General features: G+C 45.4%; 8 protein-coding genes and 2 long non-coding RNA genes across 16 annotated transcripts; 5 read left to right on the top strand and 5 right to left on the bottom strand.

Annotated features, from left to right (window-relative positions):
- Window positions 1-460: 460 nt before the first annotated feature.
- On the bottom strand, window positions 461-2,074 carry LOC6726830 (GTP-binding protein Rheb homolog). The gene is made up of 5 exons (XM_002102201.3): window positions 1,685-2,074; window positions 1,485-1,556; window positions 1,174-1,381; window positions 985-1,114; window positions 461-928 (listed from the first exon to the last, which is right to left on the bottom strand). Exons 1-5 carry the CDS (start codon window positions 1,731-1,733, stop codon window positions 839-841), a joined length of 549 nt encoding a protein of 182 aa, XP_002102237.1. The 5' UTR covers window positions 1,734-2,074; the 3' UTR covers window positions 461-838.
- Window positions 2,075-2,299: 225 nt separating this feature from the next.
- Window positions 2,300-3,458, top strand: LOC6726829 (RNA-binding protein 42). Its single transcript, XM_016175947.3, has one exon. The coding sequence runs from the start codon at window positions 2,438-2,440 to the stop codon at window positions 3,344-3,346; it is 909 nt and encodes a 302-aa protein (XP_016033335.1). The 5' UTR covers window positions 2,300-2,437; the 3' UTR covers window positions 3,347-3,458.
- On the bottom strand, window positions 3,441-6,090 carry LOC6726828 (phospholipid phosphatase 5). Of its 3 annotated transcripts, none has more exons than XM_016176140.2 (4): window positions 5,952-6,090; window positions 4,578-4,888; window positions 4,091-4,509; window positions 3,441-4,027 (listed from the first exon to the last, which is right to left on the bottom strand). In XM_016176140.2, the coding sequence occupies exons 2-4, from the start codon at window positions 4,832-4,834 to the stop codon at window positions 3,618-3,620; spliced, it is 1,086 nt and encodes a 361-aa protein (XP_016033332.1). In that variant the 5' UTR covers window positions 4,835-4,888; window positions 5,952-6,090; the 3' UTR covers window positions 3,441-3,617. The 3 variants fall into 3 exon arrangements, with proteins under 3 accessions (XP_016033332.1, XP_016033334.1, XP_016033333.1); XM_016176142.3 differs by lacking the exon at window positions 5,952-6,090 and adding an exon at window positions 5,524-5,869; XM_016176141.3 differs by lacking the exon at window positions 5,952-6,090 and adding an exon at window positions 5,022-5,156.
- A 159-nt stretch (window positions 6,091-6,249) lies between these two features.
- LOC6726827 lies at window positions 6,250-6,844 on the top strand. The gene is made up of 2 exons (XM_002102198.4): window positions 6,250-6,570; window positions 6,636-6,844. Exons 1-2 carry the CDS (start codon window positions 6,251-6,253, stop codon window positions 6,781-6,783), a joined length of 468 nt encoding a protein of 155 aa, XP_002102234.1. The 5' UTR covers window position 6,250; the 3' UTR covers window positions 6,784-6,844.
- A 437-nt stretch (window positions 6,845-7,281) lies between these two features.
- LOC6726826 (phosphatidylinositol 4-kinase type 2-beta) lies at window positions 7,282-12,930 on the top strand. Of its 3 annotated transcripts, XM_016175948.3 has the most exons (9): window positions 7,282-7,437; window positions 7,604-8,007; window positions 8,078-8,705; window positions 10,803-10,921; window positions 11,187-11,317; window positions 11,429-11,624; window positions 11,684-12,504; window positions 12,568-12,636; window positions 12,698-12,930. In XM_016175948.3, exons 2-9 carry the CDS (start codon window positions 7,843-7,845, stop codon window positions 12,699-12,701), a joined length of 2,133 nt encoding a protein of 710 aa, XP_016033329.1. In that variant the 5' UTR covers window positions 7,282-7,437; window positions 7,604-7,842; the 3' UTR covers window positions 12,702-12,930. The 3 variants fall into 3 exon arrangements, with proteins under 3 accessions (XP_016033329.1, XP_016033330.1, XP_039150736.1); XM_016175949.3 differs by lacking the exons at window positions 7,282-7,437; window positions 7,604-8,007; window positions 8,078-8,705 and adding an exon at window positions 9,846-10,197; XM_039294802.2 differs by lacking the exons at window positions 7,282-7,437; window positions 7,604-8,007; window positions 8,078-8,705 and adding an exon at window positions 10,696-10,744.
- LOC120284964 lies at window positions 9,657-10,237 on the bottom strand. The gene is made up of 2 exons (XR_005544185.2): window positions 10,108-10,237; window positions 9,657-10,018 (listed from the first exon to the last, which is right to left on the bottom strand). It is a non-coding gene; the product is annotated as an uncharacterized LOC120284964 (long non-coding RNA).
- A 21-nt stretch (window positions 12,931-12,951) lies between the features above and the next one.
- LOC6726825 (DNA cross-link repair protein SNM1) lies at window positions 12,952-16,017 on the bottom strand. The gene is made up of 3 exons (XM_002102196.4): window positions 14,847-16,017; window positions 14,335-14,788; window positions 12,952-14,275 (listed from the first exon to the last, which is right to left on the bottom strand). The coding sequence occupies exons 1-3, from the start codon at window positions 15,926-15,928 to the stop codon at window positions 13,505-13,507; spliced, it is 2,307 nt and encodes a 768-aa protein (XP_002102232.2). The 5' UTR covers window positions 15,929-16,017; the 3' UTR covers window positions 12,952-13,504.
- Window positions 16,018-16,698: 681 nt separating this feature from the next.
- Window positions 16,699-17,016, bottom strand: LOC120284965. Its single transcript, XR_005544186.1, has 2 exons — window positions 16,875-17,016; window positions 16,699-16,818 (listed from the first exon to the last, which is right to left on the bottom strand). It is a non-coding gene; the product is annotated as an uncharacterized LOC120284965 (long non-coding RNA).
- On the top strand, window positions 16,817-18,643 carry LOC6726824 (protein-L-isoaspartate(D-aspartate) O-methyltransferase). Of its 2 annotated transcripts, XM_002102195.4 has the most exons (4): window positions 17,286-17,496; window positions 17,558-17,694; window positions 17,954-18,358; window positions 18,415-18,643. In XM_002102195.4, the coding sequence occupies exons 1-4, from the start codon at window positions 17,442-17,444 to the stop codon at window positions 18,496-18,498; spliced, it is 681 nt and encodes a 226-aa protein (XP_002102231.2). In that variant the 5' UTR covers window positions 17,286-17,441; the 3' UTR covers window positions 18,499-18,643. The 2 variants fall into 2 exon arrangements, with proteins under 2 accessions (XP_039150738.1, XP_002102231.2); XM_039294804.2 differs by lacking the exon at window positions 17,558-17,694 and having other exon boundaries at window positions 16,817-17,338.
- Window positions 18,644-20,331: 1,688 nt separating this feature from the next.
- Window positions 20,332-22,849, top strand: LOC6726823 (transcription initiation factor TFIID subunit 6). 2 transcript variants are annotated; one of them, XM_016175950.3, is made up of 3 exons: window positions 20,332-21,235; window positions 21,296-21,482; window positions 21,990-22,169. In XM_016175950.3, the coding sequence occupies exons 1-3, from the start codon at window positions 20,438-20,440 to the stop codon at window positions 22,022-22,024; spliced, it is 1,020 nt and encodes a 339-aa protein (XP_016033328.1). In that variant the 5' UTR covers window positions 20,332-20,437; the 3' UTR covers window positions 22,025-22,169. The 2 variants fall into 2 exon arrangements, with proteins under 2 accessions (XP_016033328.1, XP_002102230.2); XM_002102194.4 differs by having other exon boundaries at window positions 20,337-21,235; window positions 21,296-21,465; window positions 21,990-22,849.
- Window positions 22,850-23,288: the final 439 nt, after the last annotated feature.

The raw sequence follows: 23,288 nt of genomic DNA, 5'->3' as shown, positions 1-23,288 counted from the left end.
CAAATATTAAGCGAGCCAAATCTTAGCGAGTGTCAATCAAATTCGCCCGACCAAATGGGACATAAGAAATAGCGGTATATAATTTTAAAGTCCCCTTTTTTTTCTTAACAGATGCAATTATTGCTAGAGTGGCCAGGCGACTCTTTAAGTTTATCCAAACAGTTAATTGGTTTGATGACAAAAGATCTTTATAAGTTTTTGAAATTACTCTTATTAAGAACCATACCTCGATCCTCCCAATTGTTTTGTTCACTGAACCTTGGCTACAGTATTCACAACAGTTGGAAATCTATGGAAATCATGACAGTATTTAATCAGTTATAAAGACGAAATTAAGTAAATCCAGCACTTTGGAATTGCAATTGGCAGCTTTTCTTGCCGCACTTGTAACTTTTGTAAATCGACCTCTATTTATATTTTTCACACTCAAAAATTTTGACCATAAAAACACAATCTTGAATAGTATTTTGAAAAATTATATTTAAATTGAAACTAAAGGTTTGCAGAATTTGTATATGAAATTTGTAACTGAATTGTTGTTGTGAAAAAAACGTACTAACTTAAACCTGTTGTGTTGCGCTAAACGCGAACCACAAAACCTGCTGGGCAGCGTTAGCGGACGCATTTAGTTCGCTTGATATTGGTTACTTGTTGTGTGGTCTTAGAACTATTAGGTCTATTAGGTTTTTAGATTTTCCTGCTGCGCACAAGGGGTACGGCCCGCCCCGCCATGCACGCTGGCCCAACTGTGTAGATAAGAGATAATCGATTTTCGTATTGCCATAGCGATTTGCCGTATTCCCAACAGTTCGGCCGCAGTTTCAGCTTCCCAGCCGCCCTACGATACAAGACAACCGCTCTTCTCCTGGGGATTGCCGTTCTCGTTTTCAATGAGGATCAGTAGCTGATGGAATATATCTCCCACGGACTGCGAAGGAAGTGGATTAGTTGCATTCAGCTAGTGTGATTGGTCTTGGTACTTGCTTCGTTCTGTTTGGCGGACGTTTCCAGAAATGCAGCTCGCCAGGACTCGGCAAGCTTCTTGCCTTCCTCCGTGGAAACGGTTCGTTCCTGGTGCAGATCGATCTTGTTGCCGACCAACACCACAGGTACACTGAAAGACAAAAAAGGTTAGCATAGCTCTCAAGCGTAACCCACGGGGAAGAAGCCTACTATTTCTTGCCCATCACATCGAGCAGCTTTTCGTATATGATCTTCACCACCTCAAAGGACTTTTGGCTGGTTATCGAGTACACCAGGACGTAGCCGTGGTAATCCATGCTGTACTGCACCGGGAATATGCTGTACTCGTCCTGGCCCGCCGTGTCGATGAGCTTGACGATGTAGTCTTGCGACTTTACACGCTCGATCTTCGTGAAGGCTGCGAATGGGAATTACCGATCATTACGCATTGCTACTGCTATCGAAGCGTGGAGTCATCCTGGCTTCGAGGAAATCCGCACGGAATGGGATGTGGCACTTACTGTTCTCGATGGTGGGGTCATAGGAGTCCACGAACTGGCCCTCCACAAACTGTATGCATAACGACGATTTGCCTGCGGGCGAAGCGTAATTACTATGGTCAATTGTTCATAGTTGTTGCTGTTGCCGAAATACTACGCAATTACCAGTGCCAGCAGCAACAACAGCTGTGCTTCTGGCGGAATTTCCTGGGAAAACTCACCCACTGATCGGTAGCCCATCATGGCTATGTGGCGCTCCTTGGTTGGCATTTTCCTGGGGCCCAGTGCTTTCAAATAAATGGAGAAATGTATTGGTTTTGTGATTTTCCACACTTTTTTGTTGTTGCTGTCGCCCCTCGACTTTTTGTGCGCTTGTGTGGGTATGCCTGTGCTCTTTCGTTAACTGTGTATGTGTGTGGAATATTGCTTCTGCGTTTATTTTGCTTGCTGAGGATACTTTCTATCACACCTAGAGCTTTTCCGACGATTTTAATTCAAGTATTATTTATCAGATCGTCTAAAAGAAAACAGTAATTCTGAAGTTTAGTCAGTGCTGGTGTCGACGACGCCGAAATACCAATTCTAGTCTATTAACATAAGGCATTTGCCAGCTAATGCGAAGCCGTCACACTGCACTATCGTCTACTATTTTAACGGTCAACACTTGAACGCTGAAATTATCAAGGCCCGTTCGGAAAGGTGCTTATCGTAATCAAATGTAATAAGTCGAAGTTATTTTCTTATTTTCATATTTATTAAATATTATTATTTCCTTAAAATAACTGTTTTATTTGTTATATAATTGCAAATAGAGCCTGATTCTGCGGCCATGTCTAAACAGGCCTTTGAAATAAAAATAGTGTAATCGATTGGTAACGAAATCGATATTTGTTTAGTACTCCGAGTTTTCTGCAGCATTTTTGCGTGAAAAGTTGTTTTGATTTGATTTTTTAAAAGAGCCAAACCCATTTAAAATGGGTACAAAGCGTCGCAACATCGAGGATGAGCTCTCACGCTTCGAGGCGGAGATCTCGAAGCCTCCCGCCCGCAATCTCTTCGTGCCCAACCAGGTGCGCCCGATCATAGCCGCCAATACGTACCACAACTCGCAGCACAAGCTGCAGCATCACCAGGGCAATGGAGGATCGCGTCTGACCGTACCCCCGCCGCCGATGCCGCCTCCACCCACCTTTATGTCCACCTTCGTGCCTACGGGCAGTGGAGGTGGCTCTTCCAAGGCGATGTCTGCCACTCCCGTCGTCCTGAGCAGCGCCCCCAAACTGTATCAGTGCCGGCAGTCTGTGCACGTGCCCACCGTGGCCGCCGCGCCCTCCATCGACATCAACGCCGTCTCTTTTGACGTAACGCAGAAGCTGAAGAAGCTCAAGGCGGAAAAGTCTGGACCCAATCCCATTGCAGAGGAGGCCATTAAGGCAGCGCGCGCATCATCGGCGCTCCAATCCTTCCAGACAACGGAGCGGAAGAAGAAGGACCGCAAGACGGTGCGTATCGCTGGCGGCACCGTGTGGGAGGATACTTCGCTGGCTGACTGGCCCGACGATGACTTCCGCATCTTTTGTGGTGACTTGGGAAACGATGTCAACGATGAGGTTCTGACACGAACCTTCAACAAGTTCCCCTCGTTCCAGCGGGCCCGTGTGGTGCGGGACAAGCGCACGGGCAAGAGCAAGGGATTTGGCTTCGTGAGCTTCAGAGAACCGGCCGACTTTATACGGGCCATGAAGGAGATGGACGGTCGCTATGTGGGCAGCCGGCCTATCAAGCTGCGCAAGAGCACGTGGCGACAACGCAGTCTTGACGTAGTTAAGAAAAAGGAGCGCGAAAAACAGGTGCTGCTGCAGGCGTTCAATTCCATGACCTGAATCTGAGTGTGCATATCGTGTCCTTTAGGCTAGTTTCGGTCACTTTGATGTAGCAAATTAGATTTGGATGTTGCTGCCAAAGATGAGCAATAAATTTACGTTTAGCAATTGACGCGCTTAGTTTTATTGGAGAAACTACTAACAAACCCTACCCATCCTAATACGAGGTAAACCAGCAGCACATTTGTAAATCGGAAATTCAGCGATGTCTAGATATGCTTAAAAAGCTTAAACGGGAAAGCAACACTAACACTAATATTACGTAAAGCTTTTAGTACCATTTGGACTCCTCCTTGCCAGCGAGGAGGGGTCTCCGCACCGCATCTCCGCCACCTCGATCACCACGACTGTTACTGTCGTCCTTTCCTGACAGTCGCTGGTACTGGCTTCCCTCTCTGCTGGGCCACCTGACCAATGGTATGCCGGCATTAGGGCTGAAGATGGAGGGATAGTATTGTGTGTAGCTTATATAGCCTGCAAGTAGGCCAATCAGCCCGCCGATGGTCACATCCTGCCAGTGGTGGTGGTAGTCGCAGGTGCGACTTACTGCAACCAGCAGTGCGATGAACAGAGGTATCACAGCAATGCAGAGCCGCCAGGTGTGGCCGCGTCCCCGGCTATCGAAAGCGTGCAGCTTGGCGCCAATGTAATAGGCAATGAAACCGAAACTCGCAAAGGCGACTAGAAAAGGCATACTTAAATGGTTAGCGGGCATTGAGGACTGGATTCCAACATTCAACTTACACGACGAGTGACCGCTGGGGAAGCTCTTGCGGCCTTCGTTTATGTCGCCCGGAAGCCCTGTGCAATTGAAATCCAGGATGGAGGTGTCCAAGCCACTTGACGTTGTGTTAAGCACCATCACGCCATCAGGAAAGCAGCGGTAAAAGAAGTCGGGCCTGGGCCGCCCCACTGTTATCTTCAGTACGCTCGTCGGGATGCCGTTCATGCACAGGGCCAGTGTCCAGGCCCAGCTGGCGGCTCTAAAGTCCCGTTTGTCTCTTGTGTACCAGTAGAAGGCGATAGTGACCAGAAAGGGAGCCACTATCACCCAGAAGAGCAGCTCCCCGCCCCTGACGATGTCCGGTCGCCTTGGGTTCTTGTACAGCCACAGCTCTTCCTCGTGAATTTCCCGCTTAAAAGCTGTCATCGTCTCCAGCTTGCTGTAGAGATGAGTCATGTATGAGTGATGGACTTTGTCAGCATTTGGAATGTAGCACGAAACACTCACAAGAAGGTAATGACGAGGAGAACGCGAAGAACAACATCTACGGCATCGCTGAACCTCGTATTGGAGTTTCCTGTACTGGGACTTCGTTCCTCTCGCTTTTCTGGCTGAGCGGCGCTGCTGTCCGCGTTCATAGCAAGTTCATTGCGCCACATTTCGTCGTCGTTGGTCCTGGTCCTCGATCCTGTGTGCCCGACGTCCTCTGCGGAACTCTCGCTGAGGGTTCGCCTCGATTCTTGACCTTCCTTGCTCGCAGTCATTTCGTTAGTCCGTTGGGAATATTCGGTTGTCAGCTTAGGCCTGCTGCTTGTCGCCTAAATAATTGAAGAGATAAGCAAACGCCGAGTCATTAATGGTTGCACTTATGTATGCGGAAGGGTAAACCACTTCAGGTGTGGGATAGTTCGAAAAGAAGGCCTATCTAACTTTGTTACTTCATATATGTACCTATCAGTCGCGGATTGGGAAGTCTATTAATGGAAAAGCTGAGGTTTTTAGAGAGTATACCGGAATAGGCAGGCAAAACCCCCTTACTGAAGCGGTGGCACGGGCACGGTGTGAAACCTACGATTTTCGCGATTAGATACAAATACTGAAAAAAATAAGGCCCATACGAGAGGTACAAATTGAGATAAAAATGTTCCAAATAATTTTTGCGATTGTGCCAGCATTCGCTCACACTAAAACTAAAATGTTGATAAATATTTTTATAGGTAAGCAGGTTCTTAGAACTAATCATAGCATTCGCTTTTCTTTCAGTGCACACTTGGCCACGCTTTCCGTCAATGTTTGTCATCAAACGCGGTTACGTATGCCCAGATACGTATGGATGTATGTGCATATGTATAGTATAGTACGCGGCTATATAGTATAGGATGCCGATGCCATATGCACACGATGGATTTAACAAGCCAGGCGTCATAAACACTATTGGCTAGCTGACGCGCACCTGCTCCTTGGCTGTGCCGCCGATATTGCCGTTGCGGTCGATTGGATTTTCGCGGCGGCGACTTCGTAGGTCCGCCGTACAACTATCGGGCATTATCACCCGATCCGATGCGATCTCCTGGGATTTGGGTATATTAAAGTTGACTTTGGAACTGTTTGCACTTGGGGCATCCACTTGTTGCTGGTCTGGTGGCGTTAATCTCGACGTGGTTTCAACTTGACTGCTTCCCGATTGCTAATGCTGCCGAATGCTAATGGCAGGGCTTTTTATAAACTTTCTCTAATCTCGCGACAGCATCGTAAAACAAACTGCGAAGCCAGCCCCTTCACCTCACCCCTCTCCGAAAACTAATGCGCAAGAAAACAACAACAGCTGTTTGCCCTTTTCGTTAGTCGGATTCCCCGAGAGTGTGCAGCTTGACCGTTTACCTGTTAATTGGGCATGACCGTGTTTGTGGCGGCAGTAATTACAATTCATTGCGTAAAACACGTATGCACGCGACAAAAGCAAACATTTTTCAGCCGTTTCTTTTCGTTTTGATTCAATTCGGTCGGTTGTTAGTTTGCAAATCAGAATAGGGCTGGCGATAACATTTGTTATCGACGGTAGTGCCAACTCGGCGCATATCAGCGATAAGTCAGGGTTGTTGGTGCAATCATATGATTGAAAAATCTCCGTCGGACCGAAATAATAATAATAAATACATAAAGTTATTCCTCAGCACGCAATGAGCATTCAAAACTGCGAAAAGGAGGCCGCGGGCCAGCTACTGGATGACTTGTACCTGGACATGTTCCACCTCGTCGAGGAGCACACCCAGTGTCGGATAAATTTGGAGCGATGCAACGCCAGTGGAGCGATTCTCCTGGCCCGCACTAGATTTCAGCATGGAGGCAGCCAGTCCGTGTCCACGGCCCAGATTCCCACGGAGAACAGTGCCGAGTTCAACGCCCTCTGCCGGGTCGTGGACTCCACGGATGGCGTCTGCATCGAGCGACACGCGGTTGACAAGTCCAAGGGCTTCGTGGAGCCCCTGCACTGGTTCTCGTGAGCACTGATAACGCCTGTGTGTATTTGGGTCACTGTGATAACTGATTTACTCCTTCTCCCAGGGTACTGCCACCGATGAGCTTGCGTAATGCTGTGACCAAGTTCAAGGACTGCATAGAGCTGGTCGCCGAGAGCACTAATCTGCAGCGGCAGCTGGGAGAAGTGCTGGATTGGATCACAAAGCTGCGAAGGAGTGCCCTCCTTAGCTAGATACTTATGGCGTACGCACCATCCATACAATGTTAAGAATAAAGTAGATTTGAAAACATTATTGAAACAGCACTCACTGACACTCGATGAAGAAGAGATTCGAGAAATTATTGTTGATCTATCTTAAACGTCAATTTCATATTTATCTGACGTGTGATCCCACCTTGTTTTAAAATACATATAAATAACACCCAGAAATGCCTTTTTTAGTATCAACATTATCAAAATGGACTAAAGTGGAGCTAAGAATTTTTCCTTTTTTCTTATCACAAAATAAGAAATCAATAGTTCTACTTTCCCAATTTTTTCTAACCTTTCCGGCATTTAAGAGTTATTTAGAAAATTCATAAAATATAGAACTTAGAGAACAAAACTTACTTGCAAGCATAGTCTTGTAAGCTATCCTTTAATTGATAAATCAATGCCGAATTCTTTCTATTTTATCATGATATTTTAGTACGCCCCAATTTTAAATATTTCCGCTCAGCGCTCTCAAGTGCGAGGCTGCCACTCTGCGAGTGCAGAACCAGCAAGTGGGCAGCCCCGCGAATTCTACTCGTCAGCTGTTTGGTTTGTCAACCATTTTTCGCTTCGTGTTCTTGGCGAAAATTAAATCGAACGCGTAATTCACTTGTTACATTTGAGGAGTGCATGGTGAGTCCCAATTTCGAAGGTGTTTGAGATCCTTCGCGTCCCAAGATCCGTTTCTAAAATACAACTGCGACAGAAGCTGGGGTTCTAAGCCAAAAATCGATAATTGCCAAAACGAAATAGAAGCATAAAATTGAAGCAATTAACAAGTAATGTAATCAACTTGCAGCCCGAATAATATAAGCATATTGTGCGGGAATATGCGAGCGGAGCAAGAGCGGAGCAGCAGATAACAGATAGCCAAGCGACGCCCAAAAAGTCAGCGATAGAAGCGCAAGAAGAAGCTGCAGCACAGCGCGGGCCTTTGTTGTTGCGTCTGCTGCGGATCCGGGGCAACGGCACCTCCCACTCCTCCAGCGCGCCCTGCCGACCCACGCCCAATCACCCACGTGCCTGACACCTGCGAACATGAGCGGCTCTCGGGATCAGGCGGATCCCCCGCTGCTCCAGCTCGAGGACGAGGTGGATCTCATCGGGGACTTTGCCAAGGACCAACCTCCGCCCAGAAGCCAACTGTCGCCGCTTCTAAATGGCTTCGAGTCGACTAGCAACCAGTTGACCACCAAAGTTGAGGTGAGTGAGTGCACTCCGTTCTCAACCTCACCTTCTGCAATATGGCCATTTGAACTGACTTTTTCCTTAGATCAACACCGTTGGCATGGGCAAACGCAAGACCAGGAGAAGAGGCAGAAAGGGGCGGGAACCCATGCTACTGTCGGTGGACGACGAGGATGACGAGGAAGAAGCGCAAGAGGAGAGGAACCACACCAACGGGCTGCCGGCAGGCGAGGAGAGTGCCGGCGGCGATGCTGTTATTCAGAAACCGCAACTGGATAACTTGGTCATGCTTCACGACGACCAGACCGACGACGAAGATGGCGAGGAGGCTGTGCTGCTGAAGAGAAGCTCAAACCCGCGCAGCCAGAGACTCAAAGATCGCGCCGAGGAGAGCATCGACAGCAGCAGCCTACAGCCACCGATCATTAGTCACATCGCACACGCGAAGGTAGCCACATCTGCATCGACATCTCCGCTGAAAACCACTTCGCACACTGCCCTCGCCCGTCATCCGCATGACGAGGCCGACGACATCTGCCTGGTGCCAGAAATCGACTTCGAGGGCATGTCCACGGACGCCGGCAGCGACAACCGGGAGTCACAGCCGCTCCTGGGGGGAGGCAGTGCCAGTCACGGAAGTCGCATCAGCGAGCTGTTGGGCGGACTAGGACGCGGGCACGATCATGTGGAGTTTGTGTCGAACACATTTGGCGGTGAGTGCGCAGCGGCCCAATGAAGTCGTACAAGTTGCTTTACATTCCTACCACACCCAGACCACATTGCTCCCTTGTTTGCTTTGGGCCTTTACTCATGATGTGCTTATCACTTCTACGGCCACATATGGTGGTTCTATCTCAACAAGCAGCGCAAGCTTAGAACAGATTATTTATGGCCTCCATGTTATTCATTCAGCTTCATCTAATTTATTTTATACGGGGAGGATCTGTAGCTGGAAACTAGCTCTTTCGCATTTCTAAAATACTTGAATATAAACTAAACGTGAATATAAACTAGACAAAATGTCCGTCCAAACGAACACAAGAGACTCATAAATAGAAGAACCCTAAAAGCATTTGATACGGACGAGATTCCTAGCTGCTATACGTTTTAAATTCTAAGTCAACAAAAGCACCCTGATCAAACCAAGTATTTCCGTCCGCTTAAAAGATTATTTACATGGGATTTCCTAAAAACTAATACAAACTACTTTTGTATTCCCTTGCTAAGATAAAAAATACTTATATGAATCAATACAGTAATAAGAATAACATTTCAATTGGTTAGTCCGTAAATTACAAAAGTGCTTACTCAAATATTATTCAATTAGTAAGTTGTGCAGGGAATTAAGATCACTTTTATAGATATATGTAGAGTGTGTTGTGGGAGTGATATACACTGCCAAATGAGTACTCATCGCGATCTCGGTGACCTTTGTGACTCAGGTGATTCGCTCAGCTCTGCTGCCTTTGAACATGATGAGTAATACCCTCCGATTTGTTTTCGTTGCATTTCGAAATGACTTCCGAAAGCGATTTATAATTTGTTTTTTTTTGCAATCGATTTAGTCAGTGCTGAATATCACTAGATGGCCATATTTCGCTCGTCCTTTGTCTGTTAATCCTATAGTCATAGCCCCACATTTCAAAGTATTTTTTACAATTGTATGATTTTTACAAGTATTGGTTTTTTTTTCGAAATTGAGCACAAAATTGTGTGTTGTAAATCTTGGTGTACTTGGATGTCGCCGTGGTCGGGTTGGAAGTCAGTTGGGAAGCATCTAAAGAATTTCAAGGAAGGCTCTTCAAAAATGGAACTTGTTCCTTTGGCAACTGTCGCCAATTGGACATAGCCCCATGCCGAAAACCAACATAAAGTCGTTTCTCAGCCAGGTGCCGTTGCCGAACGCTATAGCAGCCAAGTACGAAGAGCCAGGCGAACCAAGAGACGATGAGCAGCCCACGACTAGCAAGGATGCGCTGGAGAGCAGCTCCTCGGTGCCCTCCGCCTCCGCCGACTACGCCTGCATCTGTTGCGAACACAAGTGCCCGCGGGAGAAGGACTTTCTTGAGACGCAGTCGGACAAGGAGGGCGATCCGCCCTTTCTGGTGAACTCACCGTCGATGGCGCGTGACTCCAAAGACACAGTAACCGTTCAAATCGCGGCTCCGCGCTGCAATTGTGCCAACTGCCCGCTGAGGAACCTCTGTAAGTGGTGGCAAGGGGTTGGCCCTTATCGAAACGCTTTGGCTATGCTAATTGTGACCTGGTTCTCCTTTATCAACTGCCAGCCGACTCGAAACCTCTTGACTGCCGGCGCACTTAATTTACCAGTGCCTCCATGTCGCGCTTGTCGAGCAGCAGTCGCGAAAACTTCATACCGCAAGTGTTCACCATTTGCCAGGACTTGCAGGGCGATTTCAACGACAACTTTGATTTCATAGGTAGCGTCGAGAGGATTGGCGTAGTCTACAGTACCATGCCATTCCTAGATATAAAGTAAAGTGTAGTGTGGTGGGGTCTTCAACTTCATCGCAGTCTTATAAGCGTTTTCGTGCATGTTTGCTGTAATTATTTTTATCCAACAGCTGGCACGTCATTTCAGTTTTAATCGCGTCTCTGTTGGTGTGTTAATAAATTATTAAAACCATAATTCTATAGCAAATTCGTTCAATTTGAATGAGTGACGAACAGTCCAGTTATTTACACGCCGCTTGAGGAATGCGAATCTTCGTTCTGCGCACAAACTTCTTTAGTAATTTTAAGCGCTAGTGCTAATGCCTATTTTTAATTTTAATCTTTGAATCTTACAGATGACCCGCTTTTCTCGGAGATCGTGGCGAAGGCGGAGGGGGCCATCGAGAATGGTGTGCTGCCCGAGCGCATTTACCAGGGTAGCAGTGGTTCCTACTTCGTCAAGGATGCCTCCCATGTGAGTAGGGAATCGGGGCGGCGATCTTCTAGCCGTGCTTGCGCATAAGGTGAAAGTTAGGTCGTCCAGTTCTGGACCTAACTTCGTCGATTTTTTTTACTTTTCCGCGCATAGATAAATAAGATCAGGTAATCGGGGAAGTACTGCAAGTATAAGGCTTTTGCAAAACTTTTGGTTTTTTCCTGAAACAATTTCAAAATATTGTAGTGGATTACCCGCTTATGCTTTACGTATTATTTATGACATTTCTTATGCTTTCCCCCAGCAATGCCTGGCCGTATTTAAGCCAAAGGACGAGGAACCCTATGGCAGACTGAATCCGAAGTGGACGAAATGGATGCATAAGCTGTGCTGCCCGTGTTGTTTTGGCCGAGCTTGCTTGATTCCCAATCAGGGGTAAGATAATACAAATTGTCACCATTCATCAAAATCCAATTGAGGAACTTATTTCATTTATTGATATAAATGTGTACAACAAATTTTTAAAATGGTTTTCATATTTCTTAGGTACCTCTCCGAATCAGGAGCCAGCTTGGTTGATCGAAAACTCAATCTGAATGTGGTTCCAAAGACGCGAGTGGTCAGATTGGTGGCCGAGAGCTTTAACTACGCCCGCATTGATCGACAGAAGGCCAAGCTGAAGAAGCGCATCAAGGAGCACTATCCGTCGGCTCACTTCAACCGAATGAGCCTTCCTCTAAAGGTGAACTCGGCTCGAAAAGCAAACCGATTGGCTATTAACCAAGTTAAAATTCCTTGCAGACTGGCTCCTTTCAGCTCTTCGTGGAGGGCTACAAGGATGCGGACTACTGGCTGCGGCGCTTTGACAGCGAACCCTTGCCGCCTTCAGTAGCTAAGTCGTTTCAACTGCAGTTCGAGCGCCTCGTCGTCCTCGATTATATCATACGCAACACGGACCGTGGCAACGACAACTGGCTGATTAAGTACGTGGCCCCTAAGATCACGACCCAGGTGGGAGGCACTGGCGGCAGAACTATGCACGGAGTTGTGACACCCAAATTGCCCAATGCGTTGGGGGCTTCAAAAATCGTTGATCTAAATGAGCCGTCGCAGGCTAGCCCGAAACCGACGGCAGATGGTCGCCCTCCAAACCACATGGGGGGTGGAGCAGCCACCAATGCACAACAGGATAGCAGCAGTGTGACCAGCAGCGAAGATGAGCCCTCGTCGAGATCCCCCCCTACGTCGGAACCCGATTGGAATGTGGTGAACTCGGCCTTCATTCGGATTGCTGCCATCGACAATGGCCTCGCTTTTCCCTTTAAGCATCCGGACTCTTGGCGAGCTTATCCCTACCATTGGGCCTGGTTGCCACAGGCGAAAATTCCGTTTAGCGAGGAAATCAAGGAGCAGGTGCTGCCGCAGTTATCAGATATGAACTTTGTAGAGGAGATCTGCACGGAGTTGTTGTACCTCTTCCAGCAGGATCGCGGCTTTGACAAGCGTCTCTTCGAGCGCCAGATGTCGGTGATGCGGGGCCAGATTCTAAATCTCACCCAGGCACTGAGGGATGGCAAGTCGCCGGTGCAACTGGTCCAGATGCCAGCGGTGATTGTCGAGCGGTAAGTATTATATTCGCATGACTCTGGATTATAGAAGACCAATAATATTTCCTAATATTTCAGATCAAGCGGCAGTCGTTTCTTTTCTTTTACGCAGCGCTTCCAAAATAAGAGCCCTTTCTTCTCTTGGTGGTAAGTTGCCGATTCATTTGTACTTCGTCGCATTGTCTTACTATCATCTGTTCATTTTTAGCTAAATGACCATGGAGCAGCCCCTGCCGACCCCACCAAAAATCAAATCGAGCAGCCGGTTACTACCGACTCATCTTTTTCATCATGTATATGCGCTTAGTTGTTGTCTAGTATATTTCCAAATCGTAATCGGCTGCTATCACGGAGCACGGAGCCTAGAAATGTATTTTGTTGTATATGTATGTTAGTTTCTCTCGCCAAAAAACTCAAAATGTCATATTCAATAACTAATTACTTTTATTACTAGTTTATGGGATGACTTACCCATACCATGGTTACATATTTAGGAAATATCTTGTGTTTGTCAAGTGCTTATATAGTCAATTGTTTTCGCATAAAGTATGAAGAAATCAGAAGGAGATCCTTTCAAAGCACTCGGCTCAAGTGGTTTACACATTTCTTTATTATTTAAATGAAAGCATAAAGCATATAGGTGAAAAATACAAAGCTCATTTACATTCGTTAGCACTTGAGTTAAGGACGCCCATTGTTATTAGCATTAGCACATATTTAATGGTTTCCTTCTCCAAACTAAAACTTAATTTATTTCATTATGTACGGTTCGCAGCTAAATAGTGTGGGAATATATATATATCAACCAAAATACATATGTGAAGTATTTAAAATTGTATGTAAAGGGCAAGCCTTATATAAAAGAAATTAAAACATTATTATAACAGTTGAACAGAAACTAAAGCTCTTTTCGAACATAAGTATGTATATACCTTATTATTTAATAACAAAATATCTTAAAACTACTAGCAGCCTTACTTAAATCCTAAGGACTTTTTTATCCGAAATTTAATCACTATAGGAGCCAATCGTCTGATGCATCGGATGTCAGTCTACTAACCACGACTGCCAGGTCTTTCTGGACACCAATAACATTGCAATCCGTACTTGGAAATGTATCCTCCGTTGGGACACAAGGTACTAGGACGGCGGCAGGTGCGATAGTTTCGTTTTTAATGTCTATTTCAACATATGGAATTTCGGATTCCATCGCATTGAGTTGAGCACCTATTTCAGAATTCGGTGACGTGTCCGATGCCAGGGGCTCGTTTTTAACTGGTATCTCGGAATCATTTTGAAAACCCTTTTCCGAAGTGCCGGATATAATAGTTACATGATTCGTTGGCACCACGGATTCCCGGTCATCGTCTTTCCTATCTTCACTCCCTGTGGAACCATTCTCATCCACGGGGCTCAAGAACATTTCAATATCTGAACTGAATTTTGCAAAAGCGCGTTTCGGCGTAGCTAGGAAAGTGGATATCGATGGCTGAAACCCAGTACTCAGCATAGATGCCCGACCTTCGTACTTGTACCACCGTATGGGCACCTCTCCAGTGACAAAGAGATCGCGGCCCACGGGAACGGTGCTTATGACTCGCTTTGGCTTGAGGAAGCGTACGAAGCGCTCCAACTCCTTGTAGCTGGAGTGTTCCGAGTACTCAATGCCGATCGTGCTAATTCGCTTGCCGTACGAAGGCTTGGAGTTCTTTTCCCATCCACTGGGCCTTATGCCCAGCAACATGTCATATTGGTCCTCGAATTCAGTAAAGTAATCGACCAGGCTCTGAAACAAAATAATATTCTTAGCTAAAAAAATTGATATATTTTATATATATATTTTACCGGATAGCTAATTTTCCCCATTGCAATGACGTGCAAGTTGGCTCCGCGGCGATCTTCTGTTAGCACGGAGTCTAGATCCGGCCAATTCAGGCATCTTACTGCGTTGCTGCGATTGCTTTCTGTCCACACCTTCATGGTAAACTCCTTCGCTAAGGCCAACCATATCTTCTCCTTTCCTATCACGTAGGAGCCGCAGACGATAAGGATTCGTTTGGCTGCATTTTTCTCTAAGAAGGCGCGCACCAGTTCCACGGCTCGGTCAACGCTCTCGCTTTGGTGGCAGAAGTCGTAGTTTTTGTTCATATACGTTGTGTCCAGATAGAGCAGATCGATGTTTGAATGGTTCCAGAAGATTGGTAGGGATTCCATGTCCGCGCTAGCTCGGAAATCCCCGGTGTGCAGTATGCATTCGCCGGAGCTCAGTTTGAAGAAGAACATGAGTGCTCCAGGACAGCTGAAAGGTAAGAAATAGCAGTTTGGTAAGCTGCCAAAAGAATAGCGACTGCTCTTACTGGTTAGCTTCTAAGGCGGTTACTTGGACGCCATCTACGTCCAGGGTCTGGTCCACATCAATCTCGTGAATGTGCGTTTCATCGAGTTTGATAAACGTTCGCACCAGGCGCGCGGTAGTAGGACTCACGTAGAGGGGATGGCAGAACTTTTTAGTCAGGCCGATGTAGTGATCCGCATGAAAGTGGGTGAGAAAGTAATGTGTGACTCCCTCTATTTCCCCAAACTGAAAACCGTCGACGCAGAAGGATGTACCCTCCACGACTTTATAGGGCGGACAAGGCTTTGGTTTTCTTTGTTTGCGTCCAGTTCCTTTTGTAGAGTTTTTGGCTAGCGGGCTTTCCTTAGTGGTTGTAGCCGTCGATGACCGGGAAGAGTTATTCGCTGGGGATTTGTTGGGACCCGGGGAGATTTCCAGTATGTCTAGGCTGGGACCTGTTTGGGGATCGCTTAGCTGGGCTTCTGACATGGAAGTCTCTGGACTTCTAAGCTTGGTTGCTTGGACAGCGCTGCTGCTTTTACAGGGAGAGGCTACCACGGAAGGCTTTCTTTTTATGGTCTGCTCGTCCTCGGAGCACAGGTCAATTACGTCCACTTCGGAGAGGCTAGCGTTTTCCTTGCCTTTCGCACGGCGACTAGGCTGCACTCGCTTCTCTGACGGCTTTGCATCCAGCTTGTCCGTGGATGCGGAGGAGGTGGTTGTAGACTCCTCGAAGAGGCGCTTGCGTCCCCTGGAAGATCCCTTCCGCTTGTCCAACGGAGGATCCAACTTCTTGCAGGAGGAACTGGGCACCATGTTGACTTTGTAGTTCTTGACGGCACTTGTAAAAAAGCTGTCGATGCGCATTTGTCCTGGCAGCGGAGTCTTCTTGCTGGAACGCTTGAACGCAGTGCTGGCTATGATTGGACATGCTTCCGTCTTTGGCCGGACCTTTTTTGTCGTGGAAGCGGCACGAGTTCTTCCCGCTCTTTTCTTGTCCGGCGTTCTGTTCCCGGTAGTGGGCGGTGGGTCCGGTTCATTTAGTCTTACTGTGGCCTGCAGATCCGCAATGGCCCTTATCTTTATTTTCCCTACATTGGACATCTTGTTTACATATAAAAAATAGGGCCAGGATCGCACGGTTCGATTGCACGATAGCCAGAGAAACCGCTGTTATCATATCGACAAACGATACAGCACAAGGTCATACTAAAATTCAAGCGCTTAATTTAAATTGCCGTCATATCTCTACAGCTAATTTAATAAAAATTAAGAATATAAGAGTCTTTTTAACCATTTTCTAAGTGCACTAAGTACTATTCGTCTACCAAGTACTGTAGAATGAGCGTAATATCGATAAAAATTTACGATTTTCGTGTTGTTAGAGGGTGTCCTCTAATATGATTTTACACGCACATTTGTTGCATTTGGAGTCGAGTACCTTATCGATAGGTAAAGCGATAATTTTGGGTGGCGGCCCTCTTTGGAAATCCGACCGTGGGCGATCTGGCCGTTTGAATTATCCCGGTTCGCTTGGGATTACTCTTAAATGGCCTGGATTTTGTCCAATGTTTTGTCCCAAGTCGGGAAAGGATTAGGAATATGGCAGGGACCATGATTAAATGGAATTCGTAGCTCAATCGCAGCCATACCGACGAGCCAGCAGAACACAGCCAAGGCAATTTGAAATTATATATCTCTGTTTGAAAATTATAAACAGTGAGTTCAAAAGATTAGTTTCAAGTAAAGGTATTTATTTTTTCACAATTTTCACTGGAAGGCAGGAAAATAAATATTTCATCAATATTTTGGGAACTTAGTCGTCGTCGCAGGTAAGTCAGGTCCGAACCTTCGAATAAGCTGAGCGCAGGTAGGGCCACGTTTTTCGGATTAGGAGTCTTCCAGGGCAATCTCCCTTGACTCCCGTAGATTCCTTGGACAGTCCGAAGGCGTCGACTGCCACAATTGTTTTCAACGGCCGTCAACCACTGGTGCTAGCATATATTATTCAATTCAATTATAAAATAGTAAATTATTGTGTAAAGCTTACCTAAATTTATCACTCAATCCGGAGTCAATCGCGAGTCCGAATTATCGTCGTCGTGGCGTTCAACTTTGGTTCGCGAAAAGATAGCCTGACAGGGGAAACAATACACACCCACGTTTAGTTTGCACGTCACTGCTGATCCCTTGGAGCTCCTCAGGATAAGGTGACCCTACGCATGTGAATACGTCAATAGTAGTGCCTTCTCAATAAACAACGCCAACTGCAAGGCAAGTTTCCGCGGTGATTTGTAGCCCTTAGAGGATTCCCAAACTGGTTGCTTTGACCATTTCAAAAGCAGTTGCAACTATCGATATTATATATATTCAACAGATATTATTTGAATATTAATTCAACAGAGGAGTTAAACATATTAGATGCAAATATACGAAAAAACACTCAGTTGATGTCTGAGTACTGCTTGAATGTATCGACTGCTTGTCAGTGTTATCGTTGGCTTGCCACCTCTGGTAAAATATTATAGCAAACTAAACAAAATAAGACAAGACGGTGGAAAAAGGGAATCTTGTTGTGGTAATTTTTAAACTGGGCTTCTTCCTCCGCGCCTTCAGCATGGCGTGGCGATCCGTGGGAGCCAATAATGAAGACCTCATACGCCAACTGAAGGGTGAGCTCTTTAAATCGCTCCGTTTAATGGGCCGAGTTAATAATAGAACCGAATCCCCAAGATCACGGCGTCATTGCAAGTGATGCGGTAGCCCAGGCGATGAAGGAAACCGACCGCAAGCACTACTCTCCGCGCAACCCCTACATGGACGCCCCGCAACCCATTGGAGGAGGTGTCACCATCAGTGCTCCTCACATGGTAACTCAACTCCTAGCCAGGGCATTAAATAAAAAATTTGCTGTGGGAGCCAATGCCCACACTCATGGTGCTTTTAGGAGGAAGCATAAAGAAATGTTTTTTTTTAATCCTCTCATAGGCCTACTACTAAAAAATATTAATGGCTGATCATTTGAAGACTAGTTCTTCATTCCCGTAGTCTCTTCAAATCATATTCTTATAATTTCTCAAAGTAAAGTGTCTTGTTGGACTGAAAATTAATACGTTTTTTTTTTCCCAGCATGCCTTCGCCTTGGAGTACCTACGCGACCAATTGAAGCCCGGTGCACGCATACTGGACGTAGGCTCTGGATCTGGCTACCTCACAGCCTGCTTTTATCGTTACATCAAGGCTAAGGGTGTTGATGCGGATACCCGGATCGTGGGCATAGAGCACCAGGCAGAGCTGGTGCGGCTGAGCAAGGCCAACTTAAACACCGACGACCGTAGCATGCTGGACTCCGGCCAGTTGCTAATCGTCGAGGGTGACGGCCGCAAGGGATATCCCCCGAACGCCCCGTATAATGCAATCCATGTAGGAGCAGCTGCTCCCGACACGCCCACCGAACTCATCAACCAACTGGCCAACGGCGGGCGCCTGATAGTTCCAGTCGGTCCCGACGGCGGGTCTCAGTACATGCAACAGGTGAGCAGATACTGATTCGTATGACTGCTGGAATAATATGAATCTCTTTTTTACAGTACGACAAGGACGCCAATGGGAAGGTGGAGATGACACGTCTCATGGGCGTAATGTACGTCCCCCTCACGGATCTTCGCTCCTGACTGCACAGAGTAGGAAGGTCGCTCGTTGTGGTGCTGCTGCTCGTTTTTATTCTCTACCTAATTTTGGCTTACTAGTTAATAAATCAATCAAAATTGAATTGCTTCTTTTCACGTTGAGTTCAAATATATAAGTTTTTTGAACAAGCGTCGTTTTTTGTTTTTTAATTAAATCCACCAAGCAGCTACAAAGTAACCCATTACAATGATGAAATCATGACCTTTTTTAGGTCCATAGTAGGACAAATGTTAACTAATGTTAACATTTAACATAAATGTTATGTTAACTAACTAACTAACTGTTAAGAAGTTTTCCCCGATTCACAGATTTAGTTTTCACAGTGATGAAGAACAGGATAATTTTTAAATATTGCTGCTCAATATTATGAATCAAATATTTATACTTCGAATGGTTAAGTTTTAAACAGTTGACTGGCTTTGTTTCATCAAACTAGCTCACCATTATAGACATTTTTATACTGAGATCCAACACTTTTGAACAATTTTTAAATTTTTTCTCATTTAATTCCCCAATAACTATCGATATGCCAGAATAATGATGAAATTTCGCGTTCGCATTCACACTAGGCGAGGAACGGATATCTGATAGTCGGGCAACTCGACTATAGAATTCTTTCTTGTTTTATATAAATTATACGTGTAATTTTATATCGATTTGACAAAACACCTTTTGGCACTCCCACCGTTATGCCCACAGACCACCGAAAGCGGACACTCCCACTCTTTGGAAAACTATTTTTTCTCCCTTTTTATGGATTGTCTTGCCCATTTCTTTAGGTATACCAAAAGCATTTTGGACACGCCCCTCCTTACACCTCCAAAACGCCCAAGCACTTTTGAATAATTTTTAAATATTGTCTCATTTTATTCCCGAATCGATATCCCAGAAAAATTCTGAAATTTCGGTTCGCACTTCCACTATCTGAGTAACGGGTATCTGATATTCGGGCATCTCGACTTAGGCGTTACCTCTTGTATGCGACAGCATGGGAAATGTTTTGAGTAGAATTATAGATATAAATATACGAGATTAGACTTTAAATCAGTGCGAAAAAGAATTTAAACCATAAGCGCAAATATAGTAGTACATGCTCCTATTCCGCCTACCAAACCATGAAACCTACCAATATGAAACTGATACGGATTTTCCTATTCGTACTAGGCGGTTTCTACAATTTCACTTGACAATTATGTCAAAGTCAGGTTCAGTCGGTTGTTGAAATGCTGTAAAGGGCAGTAGTCGAAAGGAGCTCGATCTGGGAAGTTCTCCCAGAGGGCACACATTACACAAAAACTCTAAAAACGCGATTTATTAAATGGACAGTTTTTTTATATTTAGTAAATTTGTACAAAATCAAAAATGATGGGGAATGACTTTGAGGGCAGAGGGCACACATTACACAAAAACTCTAAAAACGCGATTTATTAAATTAACAGTGTTTTTTATATTTAGTAAATTTCTACAAAATCAAAAATGGTGGGGAGTGACTCTGTGCTATAAGAGACACATTGTTTTTTTTATGAATATTCGGAGTACTTATTTATGTAACCGTCGATGATGATTAACCCTATCATGATAGTGAAGCTACCAATTTGGTGGACCACGTGAGATACAAACCGTGAATGATGAAATGATTTATCGTGATTCACTCCTATAATTCATTTTGTAATTAAATAACTGGCTAAAATAATTGGTAGTGAAGTGTTTTTGTTGGAAACAGTTTTACTCCTTGGGTAAGTTGTGGCAAGCTTTGCCAATGTTGAACTGACATTCAAAAAATATCAAACAAGCCGCATTAAAAACTTTCGCTTGATATTTTTGAAAATTCAATTGGCGGGTATCGGTATCGAGTGACGACCCTGTCTGACACATAAAGACGCCGTGCATCGCCTATCGACCGGTGGCATCTCTAGTGCCAGAATGTGGCAATTTGAAAACAAAAACGCAACTAAAATGAAAACGTCTGACAATGAAATGCCCGACAAGGACGAAAGCTTCCGTAAACATTCTTTGTCGCCGCGTTCCATATCCGCGATATTCTTCCACAGCACTGGTCAGCGTCTGGACGACGAAGTAGCACAGTGGCTGTCCTTTAATGTTAAGGAAGACATTAAAAATCTGCTAAACGAGGCGGGAAAATACATGCGGCGCATCCGGGATCGCAGATTGCAACTGTCTCACATCCAGCATGCTGTCCGAATGCACGACGACCTCTGCCACGACATATTTTTCAGGCTGGTCCATTGCGACGATTGCACAATGCGTCCTGCAAAAAATGTATTAAAAACCGTCCGCGAAGCTGTAACCACCGCAAAAGGGGACGAACCTCTCGTGTTCTGCCCGGAATCCGTGCAGGAGTCTGTGCAGGAATCCGTGTCGGAGATTTCTCTGGAGCCGCCTCCCTTGCACTCCGGCTGGATGAAGGTGGAGCAGGTGCTGCTAAAGCCCTGCAAGCGCTATCCGCTGAGCATGGAACAGCAGAACTTCTTCGAGTTGGTAACCGAGGCCTGCGTAGGCGACTTGGAATCCAGGCGCGTGCGGGCTCTCAAAGCCCTCTCCACTGATCCCTCGCTGGAGGACTTGCTGCCCAGGCTGACCAAGTTTATCGCAGACGCAGTGGCTATCAACATGGCCCAGCAGAACCTGTCGCTGCTCCTTTACCTTATGCGCATGGTCCAAGCTCTTTTGAAAAACCAGCGCTTCAGCTTATTGCAATATGTGAGTATTTGGTTCTGAGAGGAAAAGGATAAGCTGAAGAATGCATCTGTTGGATTGCAGCTCCACCTGCTCCTGCCTGCCGTGCTATCCTGCCTGCTGGCCAAACAAGTGTGCGCATCTCCTGACTTGGAGGATCACTGGGCCTTAAGGGAATACTCCGGAAACATAATTTCCCAAATAGTGCGCCAGTTCGACGCTGCCGGCAACGGCATCCTGCCCAGACTCATTGGGCAAGTACTCATCATGCGTGGGTTCTTTAAGCATTTTATGAATTCCGTTAGGCCCTTTCCTTTAAATTATTTATGAATTCATGATAATACCATTTTACAAGAGCGAAATCCATACTTCCATCTGGTGGAGGAACATAATCATGGGGCTGCATATTAATATGTCCCTCATGTTTGCTCCTTGTAAATCATATAATATCTGCAATAACCACCAAGCTATTAATTAAATAAGTTGTTGTTTACCCCTTTAGTTTATTTTAAAATATTTTTTTCAAAAGATGTTTAAATCAGAATCTGTGACCACCCTTTACAGGAATAAATAGACCTTTTACATGTTACTCGTAGAAGGATGCGCTTCCTTTCCTATAATGCACATTCTTGATTAGGTTGTGAACCTGATTCGATTTATATTGTTAATAATTGTAGATAATAGACATTGATAATAACGACAATAGCGCAGATGTCGCTTGCGACCACATACTTAAAGAAAGGTGCATCGGATTTAAAAATATCTATTTATATTTCAGTGTTTACAAGAAGGCGCTATCGAAGAAGTCACTGACGACGGTGTTTGGGGCAGTCCTTGGCCTGGGAAAGATGGGGAGTCATGTGGTGCGCGCATGCATTTTGCCTCAACTGAAGTACCTATCTGAACACATCGATTCGCTCTTGGCCGCCAGTAATGACTCTCCCAGCTCCAGCGTAGACAGACAAGCAGTTAAGTACATTCGCCATCGGTTGGTGAAGATGTGCTCTCCGGTGCTGGCGGGCATACATGAACCCCCTGATCTGCCGGAAGAGTATATGGAGAGATATGGATCTTTGGGCACGCTGATGTGCGATGGCGTCATCGTGACGCGTACGAAGAAACAAGCAGAGGCTGCAGCCAAGGCGGAAGCAGAACTGAAGTTGAAAAACATGGCTGCAGAACACCTTAACTCCAAAGAGGAAGCTCAATCCGTGGGCTCCAACGATCTTGTCTCTGGCACCCAGATGCCCAAGAATGGTGTTCGTTCCGCAAGCCAAGCATCCCAATCTGTCTATTCCATTTCTGTGAATGGACAGACCGTCACGATTTCGACGCCAAATCCTTGCAATACAATGCTTCAGCATCAAGCGCAGGACCCAGTTTCCAAACCATCGGACTCCGTGGTTCCGCAATCAGTGGTTAATCAATTCAAAAACGGCTTAATCCCGTCCACTTCCCTTCGATCAAGTTCGCCGGCTATGAACATGACACATTTGAAGCCCAACAACGACCATCCTTCGAAAATGGCTATTTTCCTACGTCAAGCAATGACGGCAGAATATCCAATAATTACTTAATACAATAACCTATCTCTGTAAGAAATACGCATAGCATTAAAATAATACACTTTTTATATGACATTTTTGCGGTTTGAGTGCCGAGGCAAAGGTTTGCTTTGCAGCCATTGGAAGACAGGTGAAAACCTCACCAACTGTGCCCTAAAAATAGTTATAAAATTAAATTGCGTGCATTCCGAATGGAAATAATACGCAATTGTTTATAAAAGCTCATTGGACACACAGAGGAGAAGGTGCGAAAGTCACTAGTTTAAAACTCGGTTTTGTTTGATTAAAATCAAAAATAATTTGCTGTAATTTATTTATATAAAAATTCACATTTGCAACGAAATAATATATTGTTTTTAAAAAATAATAAAATATTTTATTTTATATTTTTTGAAAACAAAAATTAATAAGTTACTATCAAATCAAATGTTTTCAATAGCGTTCATGATGTATGTATAATTGGTACAAATATTGGTGTATTTTTTTTGGCTTTTCCGCTTGGCATAAAGACA

Source organism: Drosophila simulans, chromosome 3R (assembly GCF_016746395.2).
Source record: "Drosophila simulans strain w501 chromosome 3R, Prin_Dsim_3.1, whole genome shotgun sequence".
Taxonomy (NCBI): domain Eukaryota; kingdom Metazoa; phylum Arthropoda; class Insecta; order Diptera; family Drosophilidae; genus Drosophila; species Drosophila simulans.
The sequence above is the reverse complement of the archived record's forward strand: the minus strand, read 5'-3'. Positions and strand labels throughout refer to the sequence as shown.